Genomic DNA, 12,624 nt, shown 5'->3' on the forward strand with positions numbered 1-12,624 from the left:
AAAGAACCCACACACAGACTCACCTACTCAGACTCACTCCCTCTGAGCTCCAGCGCCAGGGCAGCAGCTTGAAGGACGCCAGTGGTATACAGGGAGAAACTAAAGCATCTGGCACTGAGGCAAGCAGACGCCATTGTCCCTTTTCTAAACCCTATCTCCACAGAGCTGGCAAGCTGGTGCCATATCTGAGACTCCATCAACCTGGCTAACACTGGGTAACCTGCCTTGGAGATCCCCGGAGACTCCACCCCATGCAACTTATGGGCCCACCCAAGGTGCTTTTCCATATAAACAACTGGTCTTGGATCACACTTCATAACTTTCTAAATCTTATCAAACTAGCAATAGCAGGCCTCAGTGAGTCAGTCACAGGCCGGGCACTAGCAGCAGCCAGCCTAGATTCACAGTTTGGCTTCGCCTGGGTATCTCCAAGCCAAGCACAAGTAGCCATCTCAGATTGCTCTATAGCTTAGACAGGATGGCCCAGTGCACCCAGTGGATAGCTACAGACCACACTGGAGCACCACCATGTGGAGCACTCTGCACAGCTGATCCTCCACAGAGGGCAGAGGCTGATGGTAAGTGGTCATAGCCAATCCTTACAGCTGACTGGCCTGGGTAAATCCCCCCCATTGATCTGCCAATAGCAACCAAGGCTCAACTACAAGAGGAGGGTGTACTCAGTACACATGACCGGTACACCTTGAGTACCCAGTTTGTTTGGGTGATAGGGGAGCCTGGGCCATTGTTCCCTACAGGACACCTATTACTTTAGACCACACTACCAAGACACAGAGTCAAAGCAGCTCTACCTAATACATAGAAACAAACACAAGGAGACTGCAAAATGAGGAAACAAAGAAACATGGCCCAAATGAAAGCACAGATCAAAACTCTAGGAAAAGAGATAAATGAAGTGGAGATAAGCAGTCTGTTAGATGCAGAGTTCAAACACTCAAGGAACTTAGTGAGGACCTTAATAGCATTAAAAAGATGCAGTCAGAAATGAAGGATACACTAATTGAAATAAAGAACAATTTACAGGGAAAAAACAGTAGAGTGCATGAAGCCAAGAATCAAATCAATGATACAGAACATAAGGAAGCAAAAAACAACCAATCAGAACAACAAGAAAAAAGAATCCCCCCAAATTAGGACAGTATAAGCAGCCTCTGGGACAACTTCAAGAGGTCCAACATTCACGTCACAGGGGTGGCAGAAGGAGAATAGAAAGAGCAAGAAACCGGAAATCTATTTGAAAAAATAATGAAAGAAAAAAAGAAAGAAAGAAAAAATAAATAATGAAAGAAAACTTCTCTAATTTGGTGAAGGAAATAGACATGCAAGTCCAAGAAGCACAGAGAGTCCCAAACAAGTTGGATGCAAAGAGGCCCACTCTGAAATACATAATTAAAATGCTAAAGGTTAAAGATAAATAGAGAATCTTAAAAACAGCAAGAGAATGGAAGTTAGTTACTTATAGGGGAGTTCCCATAAGACTGTCAGCTGATGTCTCAAATGAAACTTTGCAGACTAGAAGGGATTAGCAAGAAATATTCAAAGTCATAAAAAGCAGGGACCTACAGCAAGACTGCTCTATCCAACAAAGCTATCTTACAATTGAAGGGTACATAAAGAGCTTCCCAGACAAGAAAAAACTAAAGGACTTCATCATCACCAAACCATTATTACATAAAATGTTAAAGGGACTTATTTAAGAAAAAGAAGATCAACACTATGAACAATAAAATAGCAAAAAATACAATCTATCAACAACTGAATCTAAAAAACAAGCTAAGCAAATAGGAAAACAGAATCATGGATACACAGAGCATTTTGATGGTTCCCAGATGGGAGGGGGTATGGAGGAATGGGTGAAGAAATGAGGGGGTTAAGAAGTACAATTAGGTAGTTAGTTACAGAATAGCCACAAGGATATTACAAAGTATAGTATAGGAAATGGAATAGTCAAAGAACTTACATGCATGACCTATGGACATGAACAATGGTGGGGGGATTGCCTGAGGGAGTGGGGGGTGCTGGGTGGAGGGGCAAAGAAAAAAAAATCAAGACAACTGTAATAGCATAATCAATAAAATATAATTAAAAAAAAAGAAATATTGAGACCATGCACTACCAAAAATGAACTAAAGGGAAGAGGGCTAACCTCTACATCAGCTATTAGGTAATTTAATGAATGTGAGAACAGCTGCAATTTTTGAGAGAAAGGAAAAGTGGAACTAACTCTAAAGTACAAGCAATTCTCAGTTACTTGTTAAAATCTGAAGGCTGGTTTAAGAAAATAATAACTTAAAAATAAATTAAAAAAAGAAAAAATCCTAAGGCTGTTGTTTTCTAATGTTTCATGATGGAGAAAAGGGTAAAAGTCAACGGTGGCAAGACAGGTATCATTTCCCATTTGTTTATTTCCTTTTATTTCCCTTGCCTGGGGAGATATATCCAATAAAATATTGCTACAAGCAATGCCCAAGATTTTGCTGCCTATATTTTCTTCCGTAATTTTTATGGTTTTGGGTTTAACATTTAAGTCTTTTATTCATTTTGAATGTATTCTTGTGTGTGGTATAAGAAGGTGGTCTAGTTTCATTTTTCTGCACATATCTGTCCAATTTTCCCAACACCATTGGATAAAATATCTTTAGCCCATTCTATGTGTTTGTTGCCTCTGTCAAATATTAATTGTCCATACAGGTATGGGTTTATTTCTGGGCTTTCTATTCTGTTCCATTGATCTATGTGTCTGTTTTTATGCCACTTCCATGCTGTTTTGATTACTATGGCCTTATAGTATAGTTTGATATTGGGTAGTGTGATTCCTTCAACCTTTTTTGGCTTTCTCAGGATTGCTATTGCTATGTGGAGCCTGTTGTGGTTCCATATCAATTTTTGAAATATTTGTTCCAGCTCTATGAAATATATTATTGGGGTTTTGATAGGAGTTTCATTGAATCTATAGATTGCTTTGGATAGTATGGATATTTTAATGATAATTCTTCCTGTCAATAAACACAGTATGTGCTTCCTGTTATTTTTATCTTCTTCAATTTCTTTCTTCAGTGTCTTATAATTTTCCAGGTACAGGTCTTTCACATCCTTGGTTAGGTTTATACCTAGGTGTTTTAGTCTTTTTGAAGCAATTATGAATGGGATTTTCTTAATTTCCCTTTCTGTTAGTTCATTATTGGCATATAAAAATGCAACTGACTTCTAGATATTAATTTTGTATCTTGCTACTTTGCTAAATACATTTATCAGTTCCAGTAGTTCCTTGGTGGAATCCTTGGGTTTCTCTGTACAGTATCATGCCATCTTCAAAAAACGACTGTTTTACTTCTTCCTTTCCAGTTTGAATGCCTTTAATTTCTTCTTCTTGCCTGACTGCAGTGGCTAGGACTTCCAGTACTATGTCGAGTAAGAGAGGTGAAGGCAGACATCCTTGTCTTGTTCCTGATCATAAGAGGAACGCTTGTAGTTTTTGCCTCTTGAGTATGATGCTGGCAGTGGGTTTGTCATATATGGCCTTTCTTATGTTTAGGTATGTTCCCTCTATTCCCACTTTGCTGAGAGTTTTGATAATAAATGGACACTGCATTTTATCAAGTGCTTTTTCTGCATCTATTGATACGATTATCCTTCATTTTGCTTATGTGCTGAAGCACATTTATTGGTTTGCAAATATTGTACCAACCTTGCATTCCCAGAATAAATCCCACTTGATCATAGTGTATGATCTTTCTGATGCACTGCTGTATTCAGTTGGCTAATATTTTGTTGAGGATTTTAGCGTTTATGTCACAGGTGACAAACACAAGGCCCATGGACCGAATCCAGCCCTCTACCTTGTTTTATCTGGGCTGGCACCTTGTTTCTACCTGGAAGCAGTGCCAAGCTCTCACTTAACTGTTAAGGAGTAGTTACATTCATACAGTCCTAAAATTACATTCAGCCTTTTGAAGGCAACCGCAAGGCTGATATGACCCCTGGTCAAAATGAGTTTGACACCCCTGGTATATGTTCATCCAGGATACTGGCCTATAATTTTCAAACTAAATAGTTTTTGTACAGCAAAGGAAAACATTAACAAAATAAAAAGAGAACCCACAGAATGGGAGAACATAGTCACTAATGCAAAGGGGTTAATATCCAAAATGTATAAACTACTTAGAAAACTAAACACCAAAAAAACCAAATGACCCAATTCAAAAATGAGCAAAGGATCTGAATAGACACTTCTCCAAGGAGGACATACAGATGGCCAACAGACATACAAAAAGATGCTCAGTGTCAATAATCATCAGAGAAATGCAAAACAAAACTATAATGAGATACCATCTCACATCTGTCAGAATGCTCATCGTCAATAAATCAACAAACAGCAAGTGCTGGTGAGGACGTGGAGAAAGGGGAACCCTTTGGCACTATTGGTGGGAATGTAGACTGGTGTACCCACTGTGGAAAGCACTATGGAGATACCTCAAAAATTAAAAATGGAACTGCCATTTGACCCAGCAATCCCACTTCTGGTAATGTATCTGAAGGAACACAAAATACTAATTCGAAAGAACGTAAGAACCCCTGTGTTCATTGCAGCATTATTTACAATTGCCAAGAAATGGATACAGCCCAAGTGTCCATCAGTACATGAGTGGATAAAACAACTATGGGACATTTACACAATGGAATACTACTTGGCTATAAAAAAGAAGAAAGTCCCCCATATACAGCGCCACAGTGCAGTGATATAGGTTGCCCTGCCCTGGCAAATACTTAAGGCTCTGCCCCTTACTATGTAACAGGTGTGCCCAGAAGAAAGAAAAAAAGGTCCAAATGAAAGAACAGGTCAAAGCTCCAGAAAAAACACAACTAAGCGATGAAGAGATAGCCAACCTATCTGATGCACAGTTCAAAACACAGGTAATCAGGATGCTCACAGAATTGGTTGAGTATGGTTGCAAAATAGAGGGAAAAGTGAAGGCTATGAAAAGTGAAATAAAGGGAACCAACAGTGAAGGGAAGGAAACCAGGACTCAAATGAATGGTTTGGGCCAGAAGGAAGAAAGAAACATTCAACCAGAACAGAATGAAGAAACAAGAATTTAAAAAAATGAGGAGAGGCTTAGGAACTTCCAGGACATCTTTAAAAGTTCCAACATCTGAATCATAGGGATGCCAGAAGGAGAAAAGGAAGACCAAGAAATTGAAAACTTATTTGAACAAATAATGAAGGAGAACTCCCCCAATCTGGTGAAGGAAACAGACTTCCAGGAAGTCCAGGAAGCTCAGAAAGTCCCAAAGAAGGAAGCACACACCAAGGCACATCATAATTACATCACCCAACATTAAAGATAAGGAGAGAATCTTAAAAGCAGCAAGAGAAAAGGAGTCACAAAAAAGAGAAAAAGGAACTACAAAGGAGTTCCCATTAGACTATCAGCTGATTTCTCAAAAGAAACCTTGCAGGCAAGAAGGGGCAGGAAAGAAGTATGCCAGGTCATGAAAGGCAAGGACCTACACCCAAGATGACTCTATCCAGCAAAGCTATCAGTTAGTATGGAAGGGCAGATAAAGTGTTTCCCAGACAAAGTCAAGTTAAAGGAGTTCATCATCACCAAGCCGTTGTTATATGAAATGCTAAAGGGATTTATCTAAGAAAAAGAAGGTCAAAAATACGAACAGTAAAATGACAACAAAGTCACAACTATCAACAACTGAACCTAAAAAATACAAAACCAAAAGCAAACTAAGCAAACACCTAGAACAGGAACAGAATCAGAGAAATGGAGATCACATGGAGGGTTATCAGTGGGGATGGGGGAGGGGGAGGGAATGGGGGAAAAGGTACAGGGAATAAGTAGCATAAATGGTAGGTAGAAAATAGACAGCGAGAGGTTAAGAACAGTATAGGAAATGCAGAAGCCAAAGAACTTACATGTATGACCCATGGACATGAACTAACGGGGGGTGAGGGGGGAAGGGATACGAGTGGGAGATGGAGTACAGGGCAGAGGGGAATGAAGGGGAAAATGGGACAACTGTAATAGTATAATCAATAAAATACATTTAAAAAAAAGAAGAAAGTTTTACCTTTTGTGATAGTATAGATGGACCTGGGGAACATGCTAAGTGAAATAAGCCAGTCAGAGAAAGACAAATACCATATGATTTCACTCATAAGTAGAATCTAATGAACACACTGAACAAGCAAAGGAGAGACAGACTCGTAGATAGAGAGCAGGATGACAGTGACGGTGGGAGGAGGTTAGGGGATGGAAAGGTTCAGCAAAAAGGAAAAAGGACACACGGACAACAGTGTGGTGATTGCAGGGGGTGGGGTGTAAGGGGACTAAATGGTAATGGAAAAAATACAATAAAAATGGAAAAAAAGAAAAAGTGGTGATAGCAGGGCAAAAAAGAGAATGAAAGAAAAGGTATCACTCCCAAGTCACTTGAAACCAGACTTGTCAAACACCACAGCACCCAACCAAATAGGCATGGGTTTCAGTCCCAGGGGTGTAATCTTTTCTCTTCCTTCCTCTCTCTGTCTGCGATGGTATCCCTTAATGGAACCTCAACCAAGTTATTAAGGGTTAACACTGTATAGTTTTTTTTTTTTTTTTAAATAAGACTGACCTCAAAAGTGAGATCTCAAATGTTAGTCCTGTCTCTTATACAAGCCTTGTAATATAGCTAGATATTAGTTTCTGTATCTATAAAGTCTGTGAAAACAAAGTACCAAGAAACTCAAGAGTACAAAAACATTTCAAGGGTTTAATGTATATCAGTGGCTGCTTTCTTGGTTTTGTAAAACATTATAGCCATTACCATTTGAGGTCACAGAGTAAATTGTGACTAATATCATATCATTTACCTTTACAAAGAAGTAAGGGATAATATGCTTTTAAAATTATGGTCAAAAGAACTTGTATTATATATCAGTTTTGACAATTGCAATGACAGAAGAAATAGTGCTACATACACTGGGGAGACAGAAATTAACCATGTTCACTATTTTCCACGTCAAGCACCATTAAGTAGCAGGCTATGAAATTTAAGTAGACAGGCCTCAAGTGTTTAATTTCCATCTCTCTCTCTTTCCCTCCAGTTCATTTTTCATACACTTAATTCTATCGGTTGGTCAACAACAGCTGCAGCAAGCCAGGAAAATTAGTAAACAACTGTTCAACATGTCATTTTTTAAAAATATGGACTTTTCCTGTGGACCTCTTTCCCCCATTAATAGCCACTCCAGTGCTATGGAGTAACTTTAGAAAAATCTATTTAAGAGACAGTTTTTATTCTGGATCTCCCTAAAGTTCAAAGTCACTGTTCAGTGGGCCGCCTCAGGGTTGAGTTTCAGTCTATCCGCACCCCAAGGGTCTAACCCACAGTGAGAAATGTTTGAAAAAACTAGAATTGACTAGTCTTTCTCTACAAACCCTAAGGTCAAGAATTTGGTAAGATCCAGACACAGTTAACAAGAGCTGCCAGCCCAACTCCAAGGAAACAATAAACCAACTATTCATTTTCCTGATTCTATTGAATTTGCATTGAAATTTACAATTCACCACATTTAGGTCCACGTTTGGTCAATGAATGTAAAAGGTAAATAAGAAGGAATAAAAGAAATAAAAAGATACAATATACCTGAGGGAGAAGAAGGAAGTTTTACCTGACATAGTTCAAGTTATGTAGAAAAGGTTATCTGCCTGTAAGTATGACTACTTTGAAGTGGTAAAAAAATCCCTCAAGAAACCACAGTAATGACTCAGTTTGATAACAACTAATTCAAAGTAACTGCATTGCTTGGCTGAGTTATCTATAGTTCTCAAATAAAAACAGGCTAATCCAAACAAATTACTTCAACTTGGGTTTTTCATTTACCTTTGTGATACAAACATATTCTTTTGAGTTTGTCTTGTTAGAAGTTAGGAGCCTATCTTGTTTTATTCTGATATGATATTTTTATATCCTCCTCCAAGTCACGTCAAACTTCTGCCATGCAAACCTACTCAAATGCTGCATGAACCTGAGATTAGTGGAACACTCAAAGTCCCAAGTACCTATCGCAATAATGTGTGGAATTGGATTCCGGAGGTAAACCCCGTCAGTCTACGGGGACCTTCAAATTGGTAAATCCCTGAAAAACCTTGTGTTAAAATATGGGACTTAAAATAAAACTCTATGGAGTTTTAACTAAATCCAAATTGCTCTCATAGACTTTAAGCACCTAGGTTCATGCCTTCAAAAGGAGCTGGCACAGAACTTGGGAACAGATTCTTTTTTTTTTTTTTTATCCTCAACTGAGGACACACTTACTGACTTTTAGAGAGAGGAAAAGGGAGGGGGGGAGAGAGAGAGAAATATCGATACAAAAGAGAAACACTGACATGAGAGAGAAACGTTGACTGGACTCTGGTACAACCTCAGCCAGTGCTAACCCCGCAACCTACACATGTGCACTGTGCTGGAATCAACCCTGGACCTTTTGGTTTAGGGGACCACGCTCCAACCGACTACGTCTAACCAGCCAGGTCTGGAAACAGATTCTTATTCACACCTTTCCAAGCTAGTACTAAGGGATCACAGGCAAGCCATTGGAAGTATTTGAATGTCAGTTCCTTCTGCAAAATGGCTATCAATAATATCTGTTCTTACTGATCTTCCAGAATGGTTTTAATGATCAAATGAAGAAATGTGAGAGTGCTTTGTAAACATGAATAAACTATAAAAATACAATATGATTGTATGATTTAAGAAAACAGAGAGGACCTGAGCTAAACTAAAAAGGTACTTCCCTACTACTGAGCCATGATCAACTCCCTGGCAAAATTTTGGACACATCTCAGTGATGTTATGTATTTATACTAAACTGAAATTTGTAAACTAAGCACCCACATGAGAATGTAACACTATCACCTCAGTCTATTTTACCTATCTGAATACCATGATAAAGAAAAAACTAAAGAAAACCGCTACAGGAGTCCTAATTTATCCATCTTAAAATTGCTACTGTTGGGAATTCCATGTGGGTGAGGAGGGAATGCAACCATACATGAGATGCTGCTTCCTGTCAGGAAGCCTCAAACACCTTCAGAAGTTGTTCTGTTTATGCTGCATAAACAGCCATTGACCTTACCTTTGGTCTCCAGAGTCACTGGGTCAGAACACTCTCCAGCCACAGCTTTGTTACAAGCTCGCACTCTGAAATTCATATACTTTGAATCAAACCGTAAGCCTGAAAAAATGAAAATGGTTTTCAGACATGAAAAGTAAAGGGATCTACCCCAAAAGTATGAATACGAACCTTAAAACAGACTTTTTTCCCTCTTTGGAACTTTCTCTTCACTCAGAGAGAATATGAAGTATGTTGTATAAATGATCACAGACCCGGACAACAGTTTGGGGTTGACTGTGGGAGTGGGCAGAGGGCTGAGTGGAGGAGAACAGGGAGAGGGGTGGCAGCGATGGGAGGGGATGAACTACTGCAATAGAATAACAATAAATTTTTTTAATTGAAATGGTAATAATGCCTAAAATAAGAGGAATCATGACTAATTTATTATTTTCTTCAAAAGAAATTACACAGTTTATCGATGAGGTTTATTTTTAGAACCTCATGACAAAAAGGCATTGTCAAGCCTCGTCAAAAGTAATGTTTCATTCGAAAAGTTGCTGTAGTTTAAAATAACATAATTTCTCAAGGTAGACACCCTAAAGGATTTTTATATTTATGAAAAATTGTCTTTTTTGCCCTGGCTGGTGTGGCTCAGTGGACTGAGCACCGGCCTGTGAACCAGGGGGTCGCTGGTTCGATTCCCGGTCAGGGCACATGCCTGGGTTGTGGGCCAGGCCCCCAGTAGGGAGCGTGTGAGAGGTGACCACACATAGATGTTTCTCTCCCTCTCTCCTTCCTTTCCCCTCTGTCTAAAAATAAATAAAAAAAATATTTTTTAAAAAATTGTCTTTTTATGTGAAAAATAAATTTAAAGTGAAAGTGAAACACAGGGATTAATGCCAAAATTCTGAAGTTAGTCATGTCTAGATTAAAACAGTCCAAAATTTATTAGCTACAGGACTTCCAACATGTCAGAGCACACTTTTGAATCTGTAAAACAGAAAATAATAAAACCAATGTCAAAACTGTAAATATTAAGTGAGATGTATTGTGGAATACATCTCAGCCCAGCTCCTGGCAAACGCTAAGTGCTCGACAATGATGAAGTTAGTAACATTACAGACCACGTGTAAGAAGGGTTTAACAACTCAGGGAACATTCAGCCATTTCAAATACCCAAAGTCCCCTATCTATAGAGACACCTTTTTGAAGACTTTCAAGAGACCAACAAACAAATTTCTAATTCCAAGTCACAGTTCTACTTTTTAAGTATTACTGTGAAGGTAATCATAACAGGGAAAAGGCAACAACATCTGTGGGAAAATGTCTACATCTAAAAATTGCCAGCTTTTTTGTTGTTAGGTGTAGCAGGGATAAATGGTTACAGAAGGAGACTTGACTTGGGGTGAAACACACAATACAAGACACAGATGATGTGTTGTCTTAATTTAAATTAAGGTTTCCTTGATATTCAGAGGAATTCATTTTTATAATGAATATATTAAAAAAAGCTTGGCACCCTGGCCAGGTGGCTTAGTTAGTTGGAGCATCATCCCACACACCAAAAGGCTGTGGGTTTGATTCCTGGTCAGGGCACAAACCTCGGTTGCAGGTTCGATCCCCACTCAGGTATGCACAGGAGGCAACCGACTGATGTTTCTCTCTTATATCAATGTTTTCTCTCAGTACCCCCCGACCCCTGTTTCTCTCTCTAAAAATTAATAAACATATCTTCAGGTGAGGATTAAAAAAAGTCACTTGGCTAAAAAAACTTTATATTATTTTTTAAAGTAACACAAAATATTTTTACAACTATATTTATTTTCTGAGAAAGATTCGTGAAATGCAGTCATCTTACCTGATAGTGTATATTCAGTACCCTTAATATTATCAATGGTCTCCCAGCATCGCTCATCCTTTACACGTGGAAGTCCGTCAAAGTTGGTTTTCCTGTGTTCCAGTATGAAATGGTCAATCTTGTTATCTTCCTCTGGCATTCTCCACGCCACTGTTACAGCGTTGTCGGCCACCAAACACTCTGCTGGGTCTATCTCTGGAGCTCTGGGGACTGAAGGAGAAAAAGGCTCATTTCTCATTTATTGCAGCACTAACTCAGTATTTATGTTTGTCATTCAAACTACGGTTTTTCATGTTGCTTTTGAACTATTCGATTGAATCAGGCTAAGAGAAGGGGTATCCTATAAATACAAAATATTTATTTTTCTGTTTAAAGTTCTGTTTAAAAATTTATGTTTTGAAGTTTCTTAACAGACTTATTCAAAGTTTATAAAATCCTAGTTAGCAAAAAGCAATTAAAACATGCTAATAAAGAATCAAGAATGACTTGTTACTTCTCAACATGTACTTTTAATCTATTTCAAAAGTAGAATAACTTGCTTTGAATCCAATAATTTAAATAATTCAAGTTATTTCCAATCTATTTTTAAATCTTGTTTATAAAATAACTGTAATTTCTCAGCACTAAACACAAATGAACTCCCCAAGTACTCCCCAAAATACTTAAGAATTTTAAAGTGTTTCTTCAGAGAGTTCTATGAATCATCAGAATAAGTTGGGATAAACGAGCCACAAACATGTGAACACTAATCAATTCCTTTTCAAAAGAAGAGTTTGTTCCATAGCTTCTCAACATTAACAGAATTTCATTTATGTAACAAGCTAATTGAAGAACGTGGTCCTCCAGTGATAGAGATGTGTCTGAAATGTGTAAAACTGCGCAGGCATTGTATTTAAACATTTTGTCACTAAAAAGAAGACAGAGTTTTAAAAGATTTACTCCAAGTATGCAAGGGTGGTTCAACATTTTAAATCAATTAATGTAATCTATCACATCAGAAGAAAAACCATATGATCATATCAACAAACAGAGAAAAAACATTTGACAAATCCAAACATTCATGACAAAAATTCCCAGCAAACTAGGAATAGAGGGGGGCTTTACTTGATAAAGAACACATACAAAAAAACCTGTAGTTAACATCATACTTAATGTTGAAAAACTAGGTATCTCTCCTCTAGGGCAAGGATGTCCCCTGGCCACTTCCATTCAACACTGTACTGGAAGCTCTAGCTAAATTCAGTGAAGAAAGAAAAGGAAGTAAAAGGTATACAAATTGGTAAGGAAGAAATGAACTGTCTTTGTTCGCTGATGACATGATTATCCATGGAGAAAATCCCAGAGAATCAACGAAAACACTCCTGAAACTAGAAAGCGATCATAGCAAGGTTGCAGGACACAAGGGATGAACCGGCAGAGTCCAGGGAAGTTTTAGCGCAGGGAAAGTCTTCTAAATGGCAAGGTTATGGTGGACATACGACATTATACATTTGTCAAAACCCACAGAACCGTATGGCACAAAGAGTAAACTCTAACGTAAACTATGGGCTTTAGTTAATGATAATGTATCAATATCGGCTCGTCAATTATAACGAATGTACCATACTCATGCAGGATGTTACTAATGGGG

General features: G+C 38.3%; 1 protein-coding gene across 4 annotated transcripts in view; it reads right to left on the reverse strand.

The window, feature by feature from the left end:
- Window positions 1-12,624, reverse strand: part of FSD1L (fibronectin type III and SPRY domain containing 1 like) — a 56,026-nt gene that overhangs the window by 19,742 nt on the left and 23,660 nt on the right. For all 4 annotated transcript variants that reach the window (XM_053922070.1, XM_053922065.1, XM_053922079.2 and 1 more), the window contains exons 7-8: window positions 10,995-11,204; window positions 9,158-9,256 (exon numbers count right to left, since the gene is read on the reverse strand). In XM_053922070.1, the coding sequence (XP_053778045.1) occupies window positions 9,158-9,256; window positions 10,995-11,204 (309 nt within the window). The remainder of the gene's footprint in view (window positions 1-9,157; window positions 9,257-10,994; window positions 11,205-12,624) is intronic.

This window comes from Desmodus rotundus, chromosome 1 (genome assembly GCF_022682495.2).
Source record: "Desmodus rotundus isolate HL8 chromosome 1, HLdesRot8A.1, whole genome shotgun sequence".
Lineage (NCBI taxonomy): Eukaryota > Metazoa > Chordata > Mammalia > Chiroptera > Phyllostomidae > Desmodus > Desmodus rotundus.